The 25495-nt window shown below is 38.1% G+C and overlaps 1 protein-coding gene across 2 annotated transcripts in view; it reads right to left on the reverse strand.

The window, feature by feature from the left end:
- Positions 1 to 1968: 1968 nt before the first annotated feature.
- The window catches only part of DLGAP5 (DLG associated protein 5), a 42359-nt gene continuing 18832 nt past the window's right edge, over positions 1969 to 25495 (reverse strand). Inside the window, exons 11-20 of one of the 2 annotated variants that reach the window (XM_015143736.3) lie at positions 23539 to 23624; positions 22256 to 22416; positions 16226 to 16330; positions 12310 to 12529; positions 8754 to 8943; positions 6370 to 6430; positions 5485 to 5728; positions 4568 to 4614; positions 2423 to 2513; positions 1969 to 2301 (exon numbers count right to left, since the gene is read on the reverse strand). In XM_015143736.3, the coding sequence (XP_014999222.1) occupies positions 2282 to 2301; positions 2423 to 2513; positions 4568 to 4614; positions 5485 to 5728; positions 6370 to 6430; positions 8754 to 8943; positions 12310 to 12529; positions 16226 to 16330; positions 22256 to 22416; positions 23539 to 23624 (1225 nt within the window). In that variant the 3' untranslated portion in view covers positions 1969 to 2281. The remainder of the gene's footprint in view (positions 2302 to 2422; positions 2514 to 4567; positions 4615 to 5484; positions 5729 to 6369; positions 6431 to 8753; positions 8944 to 12309; positions 12530 to 16225; positions 16331 to 22255; positions 22417 to 23538; positions 23625 to 25495) is intronic. The other variant, XM_015143733.3, reaches the window with a different exon arrangement.

Here is a 25495-nt window from a genome sequence, read left to right on the forward strand (position 1 = left end):
GATCTTGAACTCCTGACATCATGATCCACCTGCCTTGGCCTCCCAAAGTGCTGGGATTACAGGCGTGAGCCACCACACCAGGCCCAAAATATTTTATACAATACTACCTTTTCACATCTGTTAAATTAGTAATTGTCACAGGTTGGGTTTCCCAGGAAGCAGAGAGATTAGATCTCAAGAGGCTTGTGAGGGAGTGTACTTGCAATCAGTACATGTGGGGATGGGAAAGACATGATTGGGTTGAGGGAGAAGTTGAGCAATAACTTAGCCTACCCTATGGGAGTTCTGAAGCTGGGATTCTTCAGAGCTGCAAGGGGGCCAGGCCTTTTTATACCCCCACTTTAATCAGTCACTGACTATAGGACAGCTGGGAAAGAATGTGACCTGAGATAACATGGCTTTCTTCAGCTGACACAGCACAGTCCTCACAAGGGATGTTAGCTGAGGGCTGCTGCCAGCAGCACTTCCTGCACCTCAAGGAGTAAGTCCTCTATTGCTAAAGAGGGATGTGGGCAGCATATCATAGCATATTCCAAAAAATTCCTTACCCCAACATTTGGGTCTTGACTTCTACTCTTATTAAATAAATGGAAGAACATAGCTTTGGAGAAAAGAGAGAACTTGGTTTACACAAAATTATTTAAATCCTCTGAGCCTTGGTTCCTTTGTCTATCAAATGCACAGGTCTTATAGAGTTACTGTAACATTAAGTAAAATATTGTTTGCAAAGGGACTGTCAAATAGTAGGTCCTCAATAAATAGCAATTCCCATTCTATTTTGGTAGAAAAGAACTTTTTTTTTCCTCTGACAATACACTGCATTAAGAACTCTTGCTCTGTCCAAAACAGTTTTCTTTCATTTTGTCTCTAAAAATTTTCCTAATACCTCATAATTCTAGACTCCAATAGCCAAGCACGTTATCTAGTAGGGGACACTGATGGTTGCCTACCCAATATCTATTCCTTGTTTCCTAAGAGCCAAGGTTTTATTCAGGTGTGATCCCAGATTCAACAGGGAATTCTGATTCATTTAAGTCAATCCCCTGCTGGCTTACTGATCTGCAGATGGGGATGTGGCATTAGTTGGTCTAATCAGGCCAAAGGGAAGAACATAACTCTAACTGCCAATAGCAGCCATCTTATGACCCCAAAAAGACCCAGCCGTAGAGGAGAAGCCGACATCAAGGATAACAGAATGAACTAGGAACAGAAAGTTGGACCTTGATGTGATCACTGAGCTATTGATTATAAAGTACCTGGAATCACTTTGATAACTTGTGAAATAATAAATTTCCTTACTGTTAAGCCAGTTCGAGTCCATTCCTTGTTTGAGTAATTCAAACAAGCCATGTAGGAAAAAGAAATATACATAAACTAGGGTTTTCTAATGGCCCAGGGCCATGAACAGCTGAAAGCTTTCTAAACAACTCAGTGATACATCTTATTAAAGATCACATTTACTGACATTGTCTTATTCTGATCTGCTTTATTTTTGAGAGCAAAATATTGTTGTGTCGCATATTGCTTTGTATTAACTGTAAATCTTGGGTTTCTTTGTACCAGTTTTTTAAATGTTCATGTGACTGATATGTTATATGATTGACACGATTTTTTTCAAAAGTAAAAAGCATCTCCTCAATGTCTCTTGGGCATGCCAATGGGAAAATGAAAACAAAAAGGCAAGGACTTAATGGGTACCTCTAATGATTGAACTGTTTGAAACCGCAGCATGTCAAACTGACTTCGGAATCCAGAAAGCTCATGTAAAGAAACTCAGAATACTATGGAAAAATGTAATACCCAAAGCTGTTCAATGTCAACAAATTTAGGATTTCAAACTAAGAATAAAGTGTAAAAAGATGCAAATACTTCTGTCACAGGTTAATATTTCAATTAAACTAAAGAATGTTTATAAGCGCTAAGTATACTTAGCCTTAAGCTTATTCCTTTCAAACAAGAGAGGCAAGGCACAGTATATTTTTTATTCTGTGTTGAAAATGTACAAAATATCCCCACTTCCCTTGAGAAAGAGTATATCTAAAATACACTTTGATAAACAGAGTATTAAAACATTATATGATACTATAGAAGTGAACACAAATACATTTTCTCCAAAATTTCAATAGTCTAAAGAATATATAAGCATTGATAATGTGAAGGAAAATGGATTTATTTTTAAATTCAAAATTCTCCTTGTAGAGGTGAAAAAGTAATCAAGTTACCACCAAAAGAAATGTGTCTGGCATGCTCTTGATGTCTCCTCTCCAGCTGAGTAAATGGATTACTGCACTGTAGACCTGGCTGGAGAACAAATCCAGAGAAGTCAGTAAAGTATCCATCACGAGTTTCACCAAGTAATTCTTCAACATTGCTATAGTAAATTAATAAATAACATAAATAAACCGGGTGCGGTGGTGCACACCTGTAGTCCCAGCTACTCGGGAGGCTGAGGTGGTAGGATCACTTGAACCCAGGACTTCAAGACCAGCCCGAGCAACATAGCAAGATCCCATCTCAAAAACAAACAAAAAGAAACATGTAAATATTTTCCCTATATAACAATAAAATTATAAACAACAATGATTATGCTACTTTCCAGCAGATCTTATTTCAAATGTATATTAGTTATTTTTAAATTGGAAAGGTATATTCAGAATATATGTATAAAAATGTGAATAATATGTAAATGGACTCAACCAGTGTATGCAGAATGAATAAAACTGAGGCCATATCTTAAGCCACTTACACAGATTCCATAAATCCTAAACCATATAATAGCACTTAATAGCCCTTTTACTACTGTGTGATCCTGCTGAGATCTTTTTACTCCCTCAAGCCCTGCTTCAAGTTCAAATTATGCTACTGGGGCAAGCAATAATTTGGGTCTAAAATAGACATCTAAATATTAATATTTACAGAAGTGAAAAAAATCAGACTAAATGATAAGGTACTAAGATCTATCAATGAGAAAACATAATTGTGATGTACTTTTAATCACATTACTAATATATTAAAATATTATGATTTGGTAATCTCTGGATTTACTTATAACAACATATATTCTCAGAATCAATCATTCAGAGTTTGATCTGGGAACAGGGTTAAATCAGGTTTACATAAGTTGGCCTTATTCTAAAAGCCCTGATCCTCTAGGTCTCAGTGTATGATTAAAGAAGGCTAAAACCAAGAAAGAATGGTATGCGGGTCACAGTAACACATTTTATTCTGCTCCTGAGACACAGGACAGCCCAGGGCCTGACCACAAAAAAGGCAGCTTTGAAAAACAATGAAAGCCAAGATACACAAGGGTCTTTAAGGAATTCATGGCTTATGGAAGCTAAGTATTTGCCAGGTTTCATGAAGTTAACAAAAACTGTGGTTGTTTGATCCTATATTTGCTTTATGAATGAATTTCTTACATTCTGAGATTAAAGAAGAATAAAACCAAGGCCATTTTCTGATCTACTGTAGTAGTTAGTCCTGGAAAATTCCAAGGTAAGGCTGTAAACCAGAGGTGTAAACCATAAGAATCACTGATGAAGAAAAAAATGACAAATCCCTACTCCAGATCTTTGAAATAAAAATATCGGCCAGGCACGGTGGCTCACCTGAGGTCAGGAGTTTAAGACAAGCCTGGCCAACATGGTGAAACCCCGCATCTCTACTAAAAAATACAAAAATTAGCCAGGCACGGTAGCAGGCACCTGTAATCCCAGCTACTCGGGAGGCTGAGGCAGGAGAACTGCTTGAACCCGGGAGGCAGAGGTTGCAGTGAGCCAAGATCACACCATTGCACTCCAGCCTGGGTGCAAGAGTGAAACTGTCTGCAAACAACAAAACAAAAAAATGTCTGGGATGGGGCTGAAACCAATGCTATATATAAACAGCAGGAAAGAGAGCACTTTTAATTCGTGCCATATCAAAGGTATGAATCGGACAGCTCTACTTAATGTGGAATTTACAGTTAATAAGGAATTAGATTCCTGAAGTTATATTTTTGGAATGCATTCATATTATACCCTGAATAAGAGATGAAATGTAAACACTGTATGCCTATGTGCATCTGTAGCTATATATAAATTAACATGGGAGAGATAAGAGCTTTTACAGAATGCTTCACAAAAGGGCTGTCTGAACTAGATTTAGAGGCAAGAGGTCACCAGAAGTAAAAGCAGGGAAGTAGTCACTTAAAATATCAGGACATAAATAACCAATGACGACTGAAGGTGGGATAGACATGATTTCCCCAGAAGGGCAGAAACTGCCTTATATTTTTCTTGAATCACCTAGAAATATATTCAGACATTTAAGTATCCAGTTTATCAGAGCAAATTTGATAGAAAAACCACATAGAGAAACATATCTTCAGGGTTTAATATTAAAACATATTATATTTTAAAGTATATAAACACCAAATTTTTTCTTCATTCTGTGAAAAATAGTGAGTGAGCAAAACAATGACAAGATATACATTTTAAGCCTTGTACACAAATAGAAAAGCAATATTCATTTTATAAAACAAATCTAGAGTATAAAGGGACTTGTCAAATTAAGTTGGAAAACTTACCGAATCAAGAAGGTGGCATTCAGTAGTGAGACTTTTATCAAATAGTACTGAAAAACAACAAAAAAAATTAACTTTTTAAAGAATATTCTCACGTTCGAGGGTCTTAGAAATGGACAAAACCTTGAAAAATATGAAAAGTTCCACATATCAAATGCTAAGACAAAAATATAGACCATCTTATGCTATACTTTTTGAAAGTAGTTAAATTTCTTGGTTAAATTCTTATCCTTAACTTTGGTATAAAAGGAGTCTTCTGTAAACAAATCTCATACTTGTAATATTAAAAGTACCCAGAAGATGCTGATGAAGAACAGCTGGAAGACATTAAATGTCTGGCCAAGGTTATAACCTCTTGTTTTACCATAGGCCCCAGTTAGATCAGCTACAGAGTAACTGATGAAGATAGCAGGTGGAACTGGCACACATTATAACAAAAATACAGGAGCCATTTCCTATTGCAGAACCATCACAACAATATAGGTAGAACTAGGCAGTAGGGAAGAAAAATAGGATATTTTGAAGAAAGACTTGGGGATATGTGTTGAAAAGAAGGAGAACTGAAAAAAAGCCCAGCCTGACCAATGTGGTGAAACTCTGTTTCTACTAAAAATACAAAAATTAGCCAGGTGCAGTGGCACGTGGGGAGGCTGAGGCAGGAGAATCGCTTCAACCTAGGAGGCGGAGGTTACAGTGAGCTGAGATCACGCGACTGCACTCCAGGTCTGGGCGACAAAGTGAGATTTTGTCTCAAAAAAAAAAAGCTTAAGGGAATTTTTCTAATTCATGGTCTTCACTAACAGTGAAGGTTCCTAAATAGTTAGCTCTAATGTAAAATGGACCTTATAGGATAATTTATACCTTAATCCAAGTTCATTTCTTTAATAAAGGCTCATTTAAATATATTTTAAATATCTCACCTGACTGAGAAATTTTAGTTTCCCCTTCTTCTAAGATGCTATTTTGTGAAGCTGTATTTTTTTCAGGGCTACTCATCAAAACATCCTGTGATGTAATCGAAGAATTCAGTTCCATGCCTTCCACAACATCTGAAATTCCTTCTTTTTTGTTAGTATTAATATCATCTGCTACTCCACCAGCAAGAGGCAAACTCATTCCCTCACTGGGTAAACAATCCACCTTCAAGTTTGTCTTATTTACATCCTAGAAGTAAAAATGGCATTAAATTTAATTATCAATTACTTGGAACAAATTTTAAAAGTCTTGTTGCTATTAAATGTAAGAAAAACAGAAGGATGATATCCTGGACACAGGCTTAAGAACATTATAAATCCTACTATCCTGCTTCTTCAACAATTAGTTCAGATAAAATAGAAATAGTATGATTGAAGGCAAGTTTCTCAGCAAGTACCTATACTCTAGCTCAGGGACTGGCAAACATTTTCTGTAAAGGACCAAATAGTAAATATTTTAGGTTTGTGAGCCACAGGGTCTCTGTGATAAGTACTCAACTCTACCACTGTATTGCAAAAGCAGCCAGATAGAATACATAAACAAATATGTGGCTACGGCAATAAATATGATTTGTAAAAATAGGGGCCAAAGTTTGCTGATTTCTGCTCCAGTTCACTGGTTCCATATTCATCCTGATATGAGTTGAAGAATACAAAATGACACTATGGTTTTAAACGACCCAAATGTCATTGAAACAAGAACCACCATTCTATATGACTGATCTAGATTTCCAATGGAAATTTTGGGGATGGTTTATGAAGTTACATTCTATAATGATATAAACATATGACATACTGGGGGCTATCTAACCACACTGGAATTGTACTTACATGGTTTTCTTCAATTAAATCTGGTAATCCAGGACACCGAGCATCTTCCACTATGCTGTTCCTAAAGAAGAAAAAAAAAACAGCATTACACTCATAATTAAACATATTGTTATTGTTTCACTTGTGTTTTGAGTCCATCCTTTATAATGGCAATTAATTTAGGGAATGGATCAAACATGGAGCCTGGCGCAAGATCAGGCCTGATCCAGATAGATTAGTTTTGGACTACAGCTACTGTGGGATGGCCTTATAAACTAAATGCATTCTTCTGCAGAAAGCTCACAAGTCTGTTACCATGGTGGTCAGTCAGGCTCAGGTGGCTCTATCAGCAATACTCTGAATCTCAGCCAAATCCAGAGCTATATACTAAAGAAAAGTCAAAAGGAAGGTGACTTCTGGAGACAGAAGCAACAACTCAATTATTGTCTAGCTGGAGTTAGCTACATTTACTTGTTACTTGTTAATCCATGAGCTGGAGTAAAGGTACCTGCTAAGAAACTTGCCTTCAATCATACTATTTCTATAATTTTATCTGAACTAATTGTTCAAAAAGCAGAACAGGAGTTACAATGTTCTTAAGTCTGTTGCTTGTTAACAAGTAAATGTAGCTAACTCCAGCTAGGCAATAATTGAGTTAGAATACAAGGTATTCTAATCCTGAAGTTACTAGCTTGTATCTTATTAGAAAGACCTGTCTTGGCCAGGCGCCTTGGCTCATGCCTGTAATCCCAGCACTTTGGGAGGCCGCGGCAGGTGGATCATGAGGTCAGGAGTTTGAGACCATCCTGGCTAACATGGTGAAACCCCGTCTCTACTAAAACTACAAAAAATTAGCTGAGCATGGTGACACGTGCATGTAGTCCTAGCTACTTGGGAGGCTGAGGCAGGAGAATCACGTGAACCTGGGAGGTGGAGGTTGCAGCGAGCCGAGATCATGCCACTGCACTCCAGCCTCGGCAACAGAGTGACACTCTGTCTGCAAAAAAAAAAAAAAAAAAAAAATCTATCTCCGTTTCTTCCAAGTTACTTTTTAAAAAAGATATTCTCCATTTTTCTAGTGTCCAGCTTTACTTTGCCTTTATTGCACAAAGTTGCTTATTTGTATGATGCCCTTTGAGGGCGTTTTGGGGAATCCAAAACATTTTTAAAGAGTACTTATGGCCGGACACAGTGGCTCAAGCCTGTAATCCTAGCACTTTGGGAGGCCGAGACGGGCGGATCATGAGGTCAGGAGATCAAGACCATCCTGGCTAACATGGTGAAACCCCCGTCTCTACTAAAAAAAAAAAATACAAAAAACTAGCCGGGCGAGGTGGTGGGCGCCTGTAGTCCCAGCTACTCTGGAGGCTGAGGCAGGAGAATGGCGTAAACCCGGGAGGCGGAGCTTGCAGTGAGCTGAGATCTGGCCACTGCACTCCAGCCTGGGCGACAGAGCGAGACTCCGTCTCAAAAAAAAAAAAAAAAAAAAAAAAAAAAAAAAAGGGGGTACTTATAATATGACTCAAATGCAATTATGAAGCTTATTAGCAAACAATAGTAAACTACAAGATATACAAAGTAGGCCGGGCGCGGTGGCTCATGCCTGTAATTCCAGCACTTTGGGAGGCCAAGGCTGGCGGATCATGAGGTCAAGAGATCGACACCATCCTGGCTAACATGGTGAAACCCCGTCTCTACTAAAAATAGAAAAATTAGCTGGGCATGGTGGCACGTGCCTGTAGTCCTAGCTACTTGGGAGGCTGAGGCAGAAGAATCGCTTGAACCTGGGAGGCAGAGGTTGCAGTGAGCCGAGATCGTACCACTGCACTCCAGCCTAGGTAACAGAGTGACACGCAGCCTCCAAAAAACAAACAAAACCTAGAATCATATCTAGCCAATAATAATCGTTCAGTACACATTAACTCCCCTTTCAACATGCTCTGCCATCTGTCAAGACAACAATCTCAAGGTACTTTCTACAAAGGCAGGTAAAAAGTGCCTATCTCTCAACCACCTTGGGGAGGCATTAGCATTGCTGCTTTGTAGATGATTAAAGTAAAGCTGCAGAGAATTAATTATTCGCCCCAAAGTTGCATAGCTAGTAAGTCACAGAGCTCTTCTCAGCTCAGAACTGTTGAGCAGTACGTTTAGCACCAAAGGATACCATATTGTTTCTTTTCTTCTTAGTGCCACAGAATTTATCGATCTAAATGTAACCATTTAGTATCCTGAAATCTTAAGCTTTAGTTTTCTCATTTATAAAAAGGGAGTACTGCCTATATGTTGCAGAGTCATTATGAAACTTATTAACAATATATGTCTGGCACCTTTTACCATCTTAACAATCTGAAATGGCATTTAATATCAGCAACTGTTAAACTCTTATTAACATGTTAAAGAAATACCTGCTTTCAGGAATATTCAAAAACAAAGTCTTCTTCACATGTTCACTTTTAGTATTCTGAGGACCGGCACTTTCTGGTGACGTAGTTTGTTGTGGAAGGCCCATCTCATTTCTACTCTGAGATACAGCTTTGCTGACAGACTTAGGTGTTCTAAGTCTTTGAGAAGGGCCTTCAGAAGAGACAGAAATTCCTAGAAGATGAGAGAAATCGCCTCAATACCAAATAGTTCTTTTACTTTTCATAACTAGGAATACACTGAAAATCCTATCAGCCTCTTTCTCCTGTCAAATAATGTCTGTTGAAGACAAATGCCTGGGACTTTCTGTTTAAGACAGTATTGAAATGCATATCAGATGCTGCTTCCATTTGACATCCCACTACTTTTACATGAACAGAGATAATTTTTTTGTTGTTGTTGTTGAGACAGAGTCTTACTCTGTTACCCCGGCTGGACAGGCTAGAGTGTAGTGGTGTGATCTCTCGGCTCACTGCAACCTCTGCCTCTCAGCTTCAAGTGATTCTCCTGTCTCAGTCTCCCCAGTAGCTGGGACTACAGATGCATGCCAATATGACTGGCTAATTTTTGTATTTTTAGTAGAGATGAGGTTTCGCCATGTTGGCCAGGCTGATCTTGAACTCCTGACCTCAGGTGATCCACCTGCCTCGGACTCCCAAAGTGCTGGGATTATAGGTGTGACCCACTGCGCCGGGCCTGAACAGAGATAATTTTTTTTTTTTTTTGGAGATAGAGTTTCATTCTTGTCGCCCAGGCTGGAGTGCAATGGCACGATCTTGGCTCACTGCAACCTCCGCCTCCTGGGTTCAAGCAATTCTCCTGTCTCAGCCTCCCGAGTAGCTGGGATTACAGGCACCTGCCACCATGCCTGGCTAATTTTTTGTATTTTTAGTAGAGATGAGGTTTCATTCACCATGTTGGTCAGGCTCGTCTCGAACTCCTGACCTCAGGTGATCCATCTACCTCAGTCTCCCAAAGTACTGGGATTACAGGCGTGAGCCACCGTGCCTGGCCAGAGATAACCTTAAAAAGCAGAACTCTACAAGGACAAAGGAAACTAAAGAAGAGACAGCAACAATAACAACATTTTGGAAGCTATAATGTAGATTGTTGAGTGGGACTTAGACTCAAGAAAACAAATTCTAAGCCACCAATCAAGAAAAAAGAGAATCAATCCAATTTCTAGCACATAACCCCTCAAAATAACTGGTGGCTCTAAGTACCTTTGCAAGTGGAGATGAAAATGGAGCTAAACACAGAAGGAATGGCTCAAAGTCAGTTTAAACAAGGAGAGCTCAGATTCCTTTCCTCATTCTGTACAGCAAAGCAACTGTCATTACCCACCCCCATCACCAAAAACAGAAGGGTCTCTAGTTTAGAGGATACCAGATACAGTTGAGAGACAGGGTACTGCATGGAAAATAAGGGAAATAAGTGAATATTTACACATAAAATGTTGAGACACTTAGCTTTCTTCCCCCACATGGCTCCTGAAAGACTGGCAGCCAGAATGATACCTTCCAGGAAGCAGATGGAAAGCATCTTCTCTGGGGAATCTGAGTAGACTATGAGAAAAGTCTTAAATGCAGTGACGTGTAGGTTCCCAGCATAATGGCCCCGCTAACAGTAGGGCCCCCACAGTAAAGGTCCTACCCATGTGCAGAGTTTCCAGTCAGCTTTTTAGTGCCCTATTCTTAACCATGTGCAGGCAGTGAGAGATCACCAGATTCCTGAGGAAAGCCTCTAATACAAGAGACAGAAACCAAAAACAACTAGATGAAAGTACCCTGAAATAAACACTGTCTATAGTGGATGAAGAAAACATAAAAGCTATCATTAATATCCTTGGAAAGATAAAACAATGCACTTATGAAACAAGTGCAGAATGCTATAAAATGAACATTTGGAGAGTAAGAAAGGGCTCTTGGGAATTAAAAACATGATAGCCAGCATGAAAATTGAGGAAATCTCCAGGAAATAGAAGAAAACAGTAAGTACATGAAAGAAAGATTAAAAAGTCTACCAGAAGAAAAATGTGTTTTCAAAAAAGATCAAACCTTGTCAAGAGAGATGGTGGTAAACAACAAAAGACTCCAGTAAGAATTGAAAGTAGTTGCTTCCAGGGGCTGGCAAATGGAATGAAAAGGGCTTCCTCAGGGACTACTGTTTTGTAATTAGCCTCATATAAACTATGTGTTCTGTAACAATTTTAAAAGACCAATTTTTGCCATAAACCTTAATCTCCCTATCTATAAGGACTGAGTTGAGTATGCGAAAGAACAGAATGATGAGCTCATGGCTGTAAAAACCACGAAGATCCTTGACAGGTAGTAGAATGGGGCCACGTTATTAGCAGCAGTGAGAGATTCCTGGGTATCCAGGGAGTATAGCTGCTTAAGGAAACAAACAAAAGTGCAACAGATTTGATACCTAAACCAACAAGAAAGTTATAATATACTTGAGGATCACTGTAAATATCAGATAGCAGGTATTAGAGAACAATTTAGGTTTATTTTGAAAAAACTTCCTGGTGGACATCTATGGCTTATAAATAATTTCAATTGAGATAAATTCAATTCAAGAAAAATAGTCTGTGAAAAAAAGCTATTGACAAATACAATTAGAAAGTCATAAAAAAATGATTTCCTGAAGTATTAAAAACTGCTTTTACTGGAATATTTTTAAATTAGAAAATTAGTACATTTATTGCCTCTCAAAAAGATTTGAGCAAAAGTTTTAATACAAATGCAAACAAAACCAAACCCACTTTGCATAAACTTCCTTCTGTTTTTAGAGATAGACTCTTGCTCTGTCACTGAGGCTAGAGTGCAGGGGCACAATCATAACTCGCTGTAACCTTGAACTCCTGGGCTCAAGTGATCCTCCTGCCCCCGCCTCCCGAGTATGTGGGACTACCGGCATGTACCGCCAGGCTCGGTTAATTTTTTATTTTTCTGTAGAGAGGGGCTCTCACTAAATTGCCCAGGCTGGTCTCAAACTCTTAGCTTCAAATGATCCTCCTGCCTTGGTCTCTCAAAGTACTGGGATTATAGGCATGAACCAACACACACAGCACATAAGCTTCATTTTAAAGCACAGCTAGAGAATTGTGATAGCTGGATGCTCAAGTTTCCTTTGCAGTTTAAACTCTAACCAAACTTCTAACTGACCTGAAGAAAATCACTTTACTTCTTCATGCTTCTGTCACTTCTCTTACCTCTTGGGATCCTGTGACCTTTCTCATAGACTGTAGGGTTACATGGTAATTACATTACAGATGTGAAATTACTTAGAAAGTAGAAAAGCAATCTTAGAAGACATATCGCACTTAAACTAATCTGATCATATCCATCAAAATGTGATTTACATGTGTTTGTGAGTGAGCGTAGTCTATTTTCTAAAAATCACAGAAAAACTTACGTCTCTTAATGTAAAAACTATTTTTCACCTTACACAAGCCCCCATCTATCCCAAATATTTCTCTTAAGTAGTCTCAGGAAAAAACAACAACAACAACAAAAACCAAAAACAACAACTAACCTGAGAATGATTTAATAGGACTTTCAACTCTGAAAAATCCAGCATCAAATACTATTTTATCAACTTCCTTTGGTATCACAGAGGCTGCTGTTTCAGCATGTTCTTCCTGCTTAATTCTCTCTCTCATTGCATTTTTTATGGCAGCTAGGCGATTTCTCGCTGCAATTCTTCCAGCATCATCCTGTTTTGGTTTACTCGCTATACCTGAGACAACTTTTTTCTGCAAAGAGAAACTGACATATAGTAAAGCTGCCCATTACCATCTTATAAGAAAAACACACAACAAAAACAAATTATCACTTAAAAATTTAATTTTTAAAAATAAAGTATACATAAAATATTTCACATTCATCATGTATTTATCAAGTTCCTAGTATGTGCTAAAAGGGTGAAAAGGTAAAGGACACAGTGGCTGCCCTCAAGGAGTTTGCAGCTTAGTGGAAGATCTGGGAAGTAAAGTAAGAAGGATAAATGTCCTGTTAGAAATAAATGTAGGGGCATCCTTCAGATTATAACCATGACACCCCCCTCCAAAAAAAAAAAAAGAAAAAACAAAAAAAAAAGTAAAGAAAGAAAAATGTAAAACATTAAAAGAAAATAAATAAGGATGACATCTAAACCAATCTTCAGACATCAGGAAAGGTTATAGGAAGTAGCACCTATGCTGAAACCACATTTCATCAAACTAAAAGATGGGGTGAGGCAAGGGCTAGAGAGATGTTTCCAAAGCCAGAAATGAAAGAAAGCAAAGTGGAGTTAAACAATAGCTAGATTATAAAATCACCTGCATGTAAGTTTTAAGAAAATCACATTTACACAAAGGACAAAGGAATAGAGAGTTATTAGTGATTTTTAAGCAGAAGATTAACATTATCAAGCTGGTGTTTTAGAAAGATCACTCAGACTAAGGAGTAAGAGATGAAAAAAGTGGATAGATTCAACAGATATTTGAAAGGTAGAATTGAGAGGACTTACTCATCTATTGGATGTCTGTGGGGTGGAGATGGTGAAATAAAGAAAGCAAAGGACCAAAAGAGATACTGAGACTTCTATCTTGAACACCTGGTGGGATGGCAACAGCATTATGAGACAGGGCAACATTGGTGTGTGTGGAGATGCTGTCAGTTTGGGATATATTGATTTTTAAGGTATATTGAGTCATGATATATAGAATTAGAGCTTAGTAAGTATGGTCTGCAATACAGACTTGGGAATCATCACAGGTTGGGTAAGATTGCACAGAAAAATTATGGAAGGAAAGAAGAGAGTAGAGGTAGGAATTCTAAGTATCAAAAACATTTAAGGGATAAATGGAAAACGAATATGCAAACATGACTGAAGAATAGACAAAGAAGTAGAAAGGAAATATAATTTCAAAAACAAGGAAGTAGGTCAGGTGTGGTGACTCACGCCTGTAATCCCAGCACTTTGGGAGGCTGAGGCGGGTGGATCACTTGAGGACAGGAGTTCCAGACCAGCCTGGCCAACATAGAGAAACACCAGCTCCACTAAAAATACAAAAAATTAGCTGGGCATGGTGGCACATGCCTGTAGTCCCAGCTACTGAGGAGGCTGAGATGGGAGCTCGCTTGAACCTGGGAGGCAGAGGTTGCAGTGAGTCGAGATGGCGCTACTGTACTCCAGCCTGGGCAACACAGCAAGACTATCTCAAAAAAGTAGACCATATTTAATACTGCAGAAAGGTTAGATTTATTTATTTATTTACTTATTTATTTATTTTATTTTTGAGACAGAGTCTTGATCTGTCGCCCAGGCTGAAGTGCAGGGGCATGATCTCGGTTCACCATAACCTCTGCCTCCTGGGTTCAAGTGATTCTCCTACCTCAAACTCCTGAGTAGCTGGGATTATTGGCGCCCGCCACCATGCCTGGTTAATTTTTTATTTTTAGTAGAGATAGGGTTTCACCATGTTGGCCAGGCTAATCTCGAACTGACCTCAGGTGATCTGCCTCCCTCAGCCTCCCAAAGTGCTGCGATTACAGCCTTGAGCCACCACGCCTGGCCTAGAAAGGTTAGATTTTAAAATTAAGTACCTAATAACTTAAGCAACTAGTGGATTAATAATTTAGATAACTATTCTAAAGTTATAGAGGGGGTAAAACTGAATTGCAATGAGTTGGAGAAATAAAGGAACAAAAATAATTGAGTATAGACAACAGTCAGCTTGTCAGTGACTGGGAAGAAAGAAAAATGGGGGTATACAAGCAATTAAAGGGAGAAGCAGACACCACAGGTTTCTTTGTTTTAATGTAAACAATGATAAGACACTTAAACATGTTTAAAAACTGATGGAAAAAAGGGGGAAGGGAAAACAAGACTAACTGATGGAATTGATGGAATGAGGGATTAATAAATAAGAGGTAGTAGGGAGTGGTATCCAAGTATAGTATAAAAGATTAGCTTTACTTTGTTTGATTATCTTAACAGTAGCCTATAAAATAAAGTAGGAGAGAGACACCTGGTGATAACATGCAGAATTACAAATCTCTCTAGGACACAGCCATGATCTGCATCACTGATGATATTAATATTTCCAGGACTAAATCCTTAATAAGAAATGCCCACAGTAGCTTTAATAATGAAGTAGCATCCTTCACTATTTATAGTTTTGAAATCCATTCAATCAATTTAGTTACTGTCCTCAGGGTCCTTGTCGTGAGACTTTATTAGTAAAAAAAAATTTTTTGAGACGGAGTTTTGCTCGTTGCCCAGGCTGGAGTGCAACGGTGTGATCTCAGCTCACCACAACCTCCGCCTCCCAGGGTCAAGCGATTCTCCTGCCTCAGCCTCCCGAGTTGCTGGGATTATAGGCATGAGCCACCATGCCCAGCTAATTTTTGTATTTTTGGTAGAGACAGGGTTTCTCTGTGATGGTCAAGCTGGTCTTGAACTCCAAACCTCAGGTGATCTGCCCACCTCAGCTGCCCAAAGTGCTGGGATTACAGATGTGAGCCACTGCGCCTGGCCTAGTAAAATATTTTTTAAGGCCGAGCACAGTGGCTTATGCCTGTAATCCCAGCACTTTGGAGGCTGAGGCAGGAGAATCACTTGAACTCAGAAGGTGGAGGTTGTGGTGAACCAAGGTCATGCCACTGCACTACAGCCTGTGCAACAAGAGCGAAACTGTCTCAAAAAAAAAAAAAAAAAAAAGGTTAAACATAAGGTTTAAAAAAAAAAACACTTTAACAAGTTAAACTCCTAAGATAGGATTCAAGAGAGTTTTTATTTGGATTACATAGTATAATAAAATACCAATCTAGACAAGCTGAATTTATAACTACAAGCATTTTTCTCATATCACACACAAAAAACTGAATGCTTAGTTTGAAAAGTGTCCACCCAAACCAAAAACTTTGAATTCAAAAACATTACTAGAAAGATAATTACTAGAAACAAATAAGAACAAAATCTATCATGTTAACAAAGCAACAAGGATAACAGCTTCCATTTCATATAACTGTTGTAAGGATTAAGTTAATATATATAAAGTACTTGGAATATTTGGCACATACTAAGCATTATATAAATTACCTACTACTACTATAACAAAATGTGTAAGTACAGTTTAAAGAATAAAACCAACACTCATATATCACCATGTGGTAACTTAGAAGCCCTCTGGGTACCCCAATTCAATCACAGCCCCTCCTTCTCTCTAGACATAACTATCCTAAATTTTATGTTGATCGATTTGCTTGCTCTTTCTTCAAAGGCAATCAATACACTGTAAGCAATATACAGACTTAACTTTGTAAAATGATGAGAAATCTGAAGTTAAATGTTTTTAAAACTTAAAAACAACAAATAGAAGAATCTATATTAGAAATCTGGATGTATGTAGAACAGTTCCTTAACTAGAAAAAAAAAAATTTGGATATAAAACCCACAAACTTACCCTAAAGACATTTTTGTTCATATTATTATTCATATTATTATTAACTTGCCACCCAGATTCCTCAAGTTTGATCAGATTGTTGAATTTGTGGATTACATCTTCTATCTGTTAATAAATAAAGCACAAATTTAACAGATTAATGATAGCCATATTAAAGTTATAAACTAATGAGTTGAAGACTAAAAAATAAAAATGGCGATTCAGAAATCGCCAGTTATTAAGTCCAGTTATTAAAACTGGACTGAGTCATTCTCAATTTAGTGTTCAAATCAAGAATTTTTATGGTAAAGTTTTTCATTATCTTTCGTCTTACAAACCTCCAAAATCTACATAAAGAATATCATATATGAATAACTCTCCTAGATTATTTTTTACTAAAATGCTAAAATGGTAGAAAATACATCCTAAATGTTTTTGTTTCTTAATTACACAATGTGAACACAATCCAATTTCTTTTTATTTATCCATTCCTCCACTGAAGGACATCTTGGTTGCTTCCATGTTTTGGCAATTATGAATAAAGCTGCTATACTGCTAAAAACATCCGTGTGCAGGTTTTTATATGGACATAAGTTTTCAACTCATTTGGAGCGCAATTGCTGGATCGTATGGTAGGAGTATGTTTAGTTTTGCAAGTGACTGCCAAACTGTCTTCTAAAGTGGATATAACATTTTGCATTCCCATAGGCAATGAATGGAAAGTTCGTATTGCTCCATACCCTCCCCAGCATTTGCTGTTGGCAGTGTTTTAAATTTTCACTGTTCCCTAGTAGGTATGTGGTAGTATCTGTTGTTTTGATTTGTAGTTCCCTAATGATATATGATGTTGAGCATCTTTTCATATGCGTATTTGCCATCTGTATATCTTCTATGGTGAGTTAACAGTTCAGGTCTTTTGCCCATTTTTAATTGAGTTGTTCATTTCCTTATTCCTGGGTTTTAAGAGCTCTTTGTATCTTTTGAATAATAGTCTTATCAGATACATCTTTTGCAAATATTTTCTCCCAATCTGTGCCATTTCCCATTTTCTTGACATAATCTCATTTTAAAAGATACAAGTATATTTAATAGGATGGAAATATAATCTCCATCTTTCTGATACTTCCAGTCTCCTACAAAGAGTTAGTTACTGTCAACAGTTTGGTAACCATGCTTTGAGTTTCCACGTTATGCACTTATACACACACATCCTCTCAGCTTTGCTCTCCCTTAAAAATATGTAAATGTCTGTAGGAACTGTGGCACATGCCTATAATCCAAGCTACTTGGGAGGGTGAGGCAGGGGGATTGCTTGAACCCAGAAGGTCAAGACTAGCCTGGGCAACAAGTGAGACCCCATCTCAAAGGGAAAAAAAAAAAAAAAGTAAATGTCAAAATGACTCAGATTTACACTCATGACCAACTGATTTTCAACAAAGATGCCAATACAATTCAATGGGGAAAAGACAGTCTTTTCAACCAGCAGTGCTTGGAAAATTGGTTATCCACAAGCAAAAAGACGAATTTAGACTCACAATCTCGTACCATATACAAAAACTAACCAAATGGATCATAGACTGAACTGTAAGTACTAAAATCATAAGACTGTTAGAAAAAAACACAGGAGAAAATCTTTATGACTTGTGGTTAGGTAAGAGTTCTTAGACATGGTGTCAAAATCACAACATAAAAGAAAAAAAAAAATTTGGCCGGATGCAGGGGCGCACCCCTGTAATCCCAGCACTTTGGGAGGCCAAGGCAGGTGGATCAGTTGAGGTCAAGGGTTCAAGACCAGCTCGGCCAACATGGTGAAATCCCATCTCTACTAAAAATATAAAAATTAGCTGGGCATGGTGGCATATGCCTGTAATCCCAGCTACCTGGGAGGCTGAGGCATGAGAATTGCTTGAACCTGGAAGGCAGAGGCTGCAGTGAGCCGAGATCACACCACTGCACTCCAGCCTGGGTGACAGAGTAAGACTCCATCTCAAAAAAAAAAAAAAAAGAAAAAAAAAGAAAAAAAAAGAAAAAATTTGAAAAATTTAACTTTAACCAAAAAAAAAATGGCACTTCAAAAGATACCATTAAGAGGATTAAAAGTCGAGCTATAAACTCAAAGAATATTTGCAAATAATATTTCTCATAAGGGACTTGTATCCAGAATATATAAAGAATACTTAAAACTCAATAATAAAGACAATCAAATTTAAAAATGGGTGCAAAAGATTTACACAGACATTTCAGTAGAAGATACATGAATGGTGAATAAGCTCACAAAAAGATACTTAATATCATTACTCATTAGAGAAATTCAAATCAAAACTACAATGAGGTCAGGCATGGTGACACCTGTAATCCGAGCACTTTGGGAGGCAGAGGAGGGTGGATTGCTTGAGCTCAGGAGTAAGACCTGGGCACCTGGGTAACATGGTGAGACCCTACCTCTACAAAAAAATATGCACTCCTGCCTAGGTGACAGAGTGAGACCGACTCAAAAAACAAACAAAAAACAAAAAACCCTACAATGAGATACCTCATACCCACTAGGATGGCTATGCAACAGTTCCCCCTTATCTTCAAGTAATCTGTTCCGAGGGGATGCCTGAAATGCAGATAGTACTGAACCCTATATATACTATGTTTTTTTCTATACATACATACCTATGATAAAGTTTCATTTCTAAATTAGGCATAGAGATTAGCAATGATAATCAACAATAAAATAGAACAATTATAACAATATTCTGTAATAAGTTATGTGAATGTGGTCTCTCCTCCCTGCCAAATATCTTATTGTACTATACCTCAGGTAACTAAAACCACAGAAAGCAAGACTGCTGATAAGAGGGGACTACTATAATAAAAAAGACTGACAATAACAAGTATTAATGAGGATATAGAAAAACAGAACACTCATACATTGTTGGTGGGACTGAAAATGGTATAATCACTTTGGAAAATAGTTTGGGCAGTTTCTTAAAAAGTTAAACATAAATTTACAATATGACCTAGCAATATCTAGGTATCTGCCCAAGAGAAATTTAAAAAGATATGTCTACACTAAGATTTGTGTGGAAATATTCACAGATTCTTAATAATCACCAAAAAGTGGAAGCAATCTAAATGTCCATCAACTGGTAAATAGTGATATATCCATACAATGGAATACTACTCAGCAATAAAAAGGCATGAAGAACACAGGGCAAGCTACAATATGGATAAAACTCAAAAACATGGTAAGTGAAAGAAGCCAGATGCAAAAGACCACATAATGTATGATTCTATTTATATGAAATATCCCAAAAAAGGCAAATCTACAGAGACAGTAAATAGATTAGTGGTTGCCTGGGTCTAGGAATAGAAATGGGGATTGACTGCAAACAGGCAGGAGGGATCTTTTTATACTGATGAAAATGTTCTGACTGGGTGTGGTGGCTCACATCTGTAATCCCAGCACTTTGAGAGGCCAAGGCAGGTGGATCACTTGAGGTCAGGAGTTCAAGACCAGCCTGACCAACATGGTGAAACCCCGTCTCTACTAAAAATACAAAATTAGCCAGGCGCAGTGGCACATTACTGTAATCCCAACTACTTGGGAGACTGAGGCAGGAGAATCGCTTGAACCTGGGAGGTGGAGGTTGCAGTAAACTGAGATCGCGCCATTGTGCTCCAGTCTGGGCAACAAGAGTGAAGCTCCATCTCAGAAAAAAAAAAAAGTTCTACATTTGGATTGTGGTGATGGTTGCACAACTCTGTAAATTTACTAAAAATGATTGAACTGTACATTTCAAATGAATAAATTTTATATGTAAATTATACCTTAATATAGTTCCTTTGTGTTTAAAAAAAAAAAAAAAAAAAGTGCCCCAACTTGAAGTGGCTCCCACTAAGCCAAAGCTGGGAAATGAGCATCGATCAAGATAATGACTATAGGCTGGTGTGGTGGCTCACACCTGTAATCCCAGCACTTTGGAGGCCGAGGCAGGCAGATCACTTGAGGTCAGGAGTTTGAGACAAGCCTGACCAACATGGTGAACCCCATCTCTACTAAAAATACAAAAATTAGCCCAGCGTGGTGGTGGGCACCTGTAATCCCAGTTACTCGGGAGGCTGAGGCAGGAGAACTGCTTGAATCTGGGAGGCAGAGGTTACAGTGAGCCAAGATCACGCCACCGCTCTCCAGCCCGGGTGACAAAGTGAGACTCTATCTCAAAAAAAAAAAGACTATAAACAATGAAAACACATCATACTTTTAAATCCACAACTAATAATGATACAAAAATCGCCACAGAATCATATAATCAGAATTGAAGGGTGCTAGTGAACCAACTATTATGAAAACTGGTGAATATATAAAAACTGATCATAAAGTAATGCTTAATTATAACTACATAAACACTATTCATGTCTGAGCCATACAGTTGCTGAGATTCCATTTCTTTCCTCACAATGTTTTCTTTAGACTTAATAAATGTTTTGCCTTTTGTTTGCTCAGGGTTTTCATTTGGTTTTTTTGAGACAGGGTCTTGCCTCTTTCTAGGAATGGAGCCCACTCCTCTTTTCTTGGGTAACTCCCTCATCTTTGTGAGGGACATTCTCAGTTTCCTGAGAAAGGGTACATGGAAGGAGGTGAACTTTGAGATCTTGCGTGTCTGAAAAGTGCCCTTCCACCCTCATACTTGATTGGTTCAAATAGAACACCAGGCTAGAAGTTAATTTCCCTCAGAATTTTCAGAGTATTGTTCTAGCTCATAATATTGCTGTTGAGAGATCAATGCTACTCTAACCCTTGATGCTTTGTATAAAATTTGTTTTCTTTCCCTGGATGCTTTAGCCTACCCTCTTTATCCCAAGAATTATATCACGGTATTTAATGATGTAAGTTGCTGTGGGTCTACTCTGATTCTCAGTGCTAAACACTCAACGGGCTCCTTCATTGTTCACTTCCTCCCCAGTTTTTTTTTTTTTCTGTTCTCTTTTTCTGGACTTTCTATAATTTGGCTATATTTCCTGGACTGGTCCCTGTAATTTTCTTATCTAAGCTCTTCTGTCTTACAGCTTGTACTACAGGCATGTGCAACCATACCTGGCTAAATTTATTTTCTGTAGAGACGGGCTCTCACTATGTTGCGCAGGTTGGTCGTGAACTCCTGGGCTCAAGTGATCCTCCCACCTCAGCCTCCCAAAGTACTAGGATTACAGGCTTGAGCCACTGTGCCTGGCTGAGATTTCCTTAACTTCATATTCTACCTATTGTATCTTACATTTCTGTTCTCATATTGCTTAACTTCAAAAAGCTATTTATTCTCTGAATGTTCTTCAACAGGTATTTTTACTTGACAGATGAAATGTCTGGTCTCTTTGGGAATATGAATACTTGCATTTAAAAGTCCATCCAAATAGCTTTCTTCCTAGATGTTTGCTTTGGCCTTTTTCTTTTAGCTTTGAAGCTTGGTTCGATGTCTACTGTTGACTGTTGGTTCTTGAAATGCTATTTTATATGCTTATTTCTAAAATAAGTTCAAAAAGCTAGAGTCATCTTCCCCCATACCTTTAAGGATCTTCCTAGTAATTTCTTTTATCACAGCAACTTTCTACATTAGAATTATATTTTGTATCTCAGTCACTAATCAAATTACAAACTCCTCTGGGATAGGGAATGAACTCTTTTATCAACTCCTAATACAATACTCCTAATACAATAACAGATTAATACAATATGGGCACACAACAGGAACTCAGTAACTGCTAGCTGAACTCAACTACCAAGGGCCAGTTGACTCATTTCTCACGGGTGGAATCATTACAGACTATTCAAGAATTGAAAATAACTTCAGTTTTCAACCTATATAGAAATTATCCTGAGAATATATGGGAGAAGAGTACATCAGTCATAAAATTTAGATGTTTTACAGTTTATAAAGGTGCTTTATAACATCTCATTTCATATTACAGGTACCTAAGCAGCGACTATTACCCCATTTCACTCCTGCTACTTAAAAAAAAAAAAAAAGTCCAAAGTTAATATATTTAAAATATTGAACCACATACCTGAAAACTAATCATATCCCAAAATCCATCCAGATCTGTACAGGTAGTTTCCTTTACACCTCGTTTATATTCACAATCACCAACCAGTCCTTCAAACTGTTTGAACCTTTCCTTCATAAGGAGTCTTGTTTGACCAACTGCTGTGCGAATAAGATCTTTAGCTGAAGGAAATAAGAGGTTTTTCAAAATTAAAAGACAAAACAGAACATTCATTGCAAGTCAGCCCAGTGATAAGACTTCACTCCAAACATCCTAAGGCTTACAGGTTGTTAAAGCAAAACAAAAAATATCTACCACAAACCTTTGTCATACAAATAACTGAGTATTAACTATTTGCTTCAATTCCCGCTCAAAATTAACAATATATTCTCATACCTATTGCTATATACTAAATAGCATTCTACTTTTTCTTGTACTTTATAAGAAGTCAATGTCAGCCGGGCACGATGGCTCACACCTGTGGGCACGGTGGCTCATGCCTATAATCCCAGCACTTTGGGAGGCCGAGGTGGGTGGCTCACCTGAGGTCAGGAGTTCGAGACCAGCCTGGCCAATGTGGTGAAACCCCATTCCTACTAAAAATACAAAAATTTGCTGGACGTGGTGGCAGGCACCTATAATCCCAGCCAACTGGGAGGCTGAGGCAGGAGAATCACTTGAATCCAGGAGGCAGAGGTTGCAGGGAACCGAAATGGTGCCACTACACTCCAGCCTGGGCAACAAGAGCAACGCTCATTTTAAATTAATTAATTTAAAAAAAAAAAAAAAAGGTCAAACAACTCACTGCAAATAATTATCTAAGAAGGACTTCATACTGAGAGCACATAATTTTTTCTAAACAGCTTCCCCAAATAAATCAGATTAAGGAACTCTTCAGAAAATCTTTCCCATATTGATTTAGGTAATTTTCATTCGGAATATATTTTTGTGTAAACAGTATCAGATATTGATATCACCCATAAAGTCTTATTAAAAAAGCTAATAATATTCAGTGTTACTTGCTTGGTTAGAAAAATGTCTAAGTCAAAGGAATGATAGTCAATATTCTAATTTCTTAAATCTTTTAAGTTATATACCATTTCAGCACGGATGTTAGGGAACATATGTTGAGATATGAAAAACACTTGCTACTTTATTGTAGACATCAGGTTAAAGAAGAAAAATTCTTGCTACTTTGAATAATAATGAAACTATAAAGTTAGGCAATGCTATATTTTTATGCTTCAGATAAACGTAACCATAGTAAAAGAAAGCAAACACAAAAAATATAAATGTTGCCTCACCATCATCTGGAATGTCCAATTCAAGCTTCCTGTCCCACTCGAGGCAATGTGAAGTTAATTTCTCAGTTTCTGATTGGAGGATATTTCTAAAATGATGACATACATTTCAGTTCTACAAGTAGTTTTTACACTACTGTCTAAGTATTAGCATAACATCATGATACATCATATTAGGAAGTTATAAAAGGGAGCCATGATATTTTCCCATAGTTGATACTGAATATTTATAAACTGTGATATATTAAAATCCATAAATACAAGTTGATACCCTGTGTATGTACATCCTTTTACACCTAAAACTTATGTGGATGGATAATACCAAGAACCTACTTTTTAAGCTAACATTTCTAGTTTGTTCTGTTCTTTTTCAGAGGCTGATCAAAGTCAGACATTTCTAAATGTGCATCAGATTATCTGCATTGTCTATGAAACTAAAGCCAACTCAACTGTCAAGAGTAAATTAAAGCTAAAACTGTTAATTCCAGGATTACAGTGATACGGCCTCACAGATCCTAATTATTAGGCTTTGCTTGTTTAAAGGCAGTGGTTCTCAACTGGGTCAATTTTGCCCCACTCTAGGGAACATTTGGTGATGTTTGGAAATATTTTTGATTGTCATGACTGGAGGAGTGCTACTGGCCAGGGATGCTACAAAACAGCCTATGATGTATAGGATATATACCCACAACAAGTATACAATCTAAAATGTCAATAGGGCCAAGGTTGAGAAACCCAGGCCTAAAAGAAGTTTAATTTGTGTCTACATAAAAAGTATCCAAGTATGTAGAGGGAAACTGGAACCCTTGTAAGCTGTTGGTGGGAATGTAAAATGGCAAAGCCACTATAGAAAACAGTATGGCAGCTCCTCAAAAAATTAAAAATAGACTTACCATATGACCCAGCAATTCTGCTTCTGGATATACTCCCAAAAGAATTTAGAGCAGGGTCTCAAAGGGATATTTGTACACCCATGTTCATAGCTGTTCACAACAGTTAAAATATGGAAGCAACCCAAGTGTCCATTGACAGACAAATGGATAAGCAAAATGTGTTATATACATACAATGAAATATTATTCGGCCTTAAAAAGGAAAGTCTGACACATGCTACAATGAATGAACCTCAAGGATATTATGCTAAATGAAGTAAGCCAGTAACAAAAAGACAAATACTACATAATTCTACTCAAATAAGATACTTAGCTGAGTCAAGATCATAGAAACAGAAAGTAGAATGGTATTTACCAGGGGCTGGGAGGGAATGGCTGAAGAATGGGGAGTTACTTTTAGTAGGTACAGAGTTTCAGGCACCTACCACCACTCCCAGCTAATTTTTGTATTTTTGGTAGAGATGGGGTTTCACCATGTTGGCCAAGCTGGTCTTGAACTCCTGACCTCAGGTGATCTGCCTGCCTCAGCCTCCCAAAGTGCTGAGTTATAGGCGGCAGCCACCGCACCTGGCAGGTTTTGTTTCTTTTTTTTTTTTTTTTTGAGACGGAGTCTCGCTCTGCCGCCCAGGCTGGAGTGCAGTGGCCGGATCTCAGCTCACTGCAAGCTCCGCCTCCCGGGTTCACGCCATTCTCCTGCCTCAGCCTCCCGAGTAGTTGGGACTACAGGCGCCTGCCACTGCGCCCGGCTAGTTTTTTGTATTTTTTAGTAGAGACGGGGTTTCACCGTGTTAGCCAGGATGGTCTCGATCTCCTGGCCTCGTGATCCGCCCGTCTCGGCCTCCCAAAGTGCTGGGATTACAGGCTTGAGCCACCACGCCCGGCCTGGGTTTTGTTTCTTTTAAAAAAAAAAAAAAAAAAAAAAAATTAGGGCCAGGCTCAGTGGCTCATGCCTGTAATTCCAGCCAGCACTTTGTGAGGCAGAGGCAGAGGCAGAGGCAGGCAGATCACTTGAGCCTAAGAGTTCCAGATCAGCCTGGGAAACATGGTGAAAACCAATCTCTACTTTAA

This window comes from Macaca mulatta, chromosome 7, assembly GCF_049350105.2.
Source record: "Macaca mulatta isolate MMU2019108-1 chromosome 7, T2T-MMU8v2.0, whole genome shotgun sequence".
NCBI lineage: Eukaryota > Metazoa > Chordata > Mammalia > Primates > Cercopithecidae > Macaca > Macaca mulatta.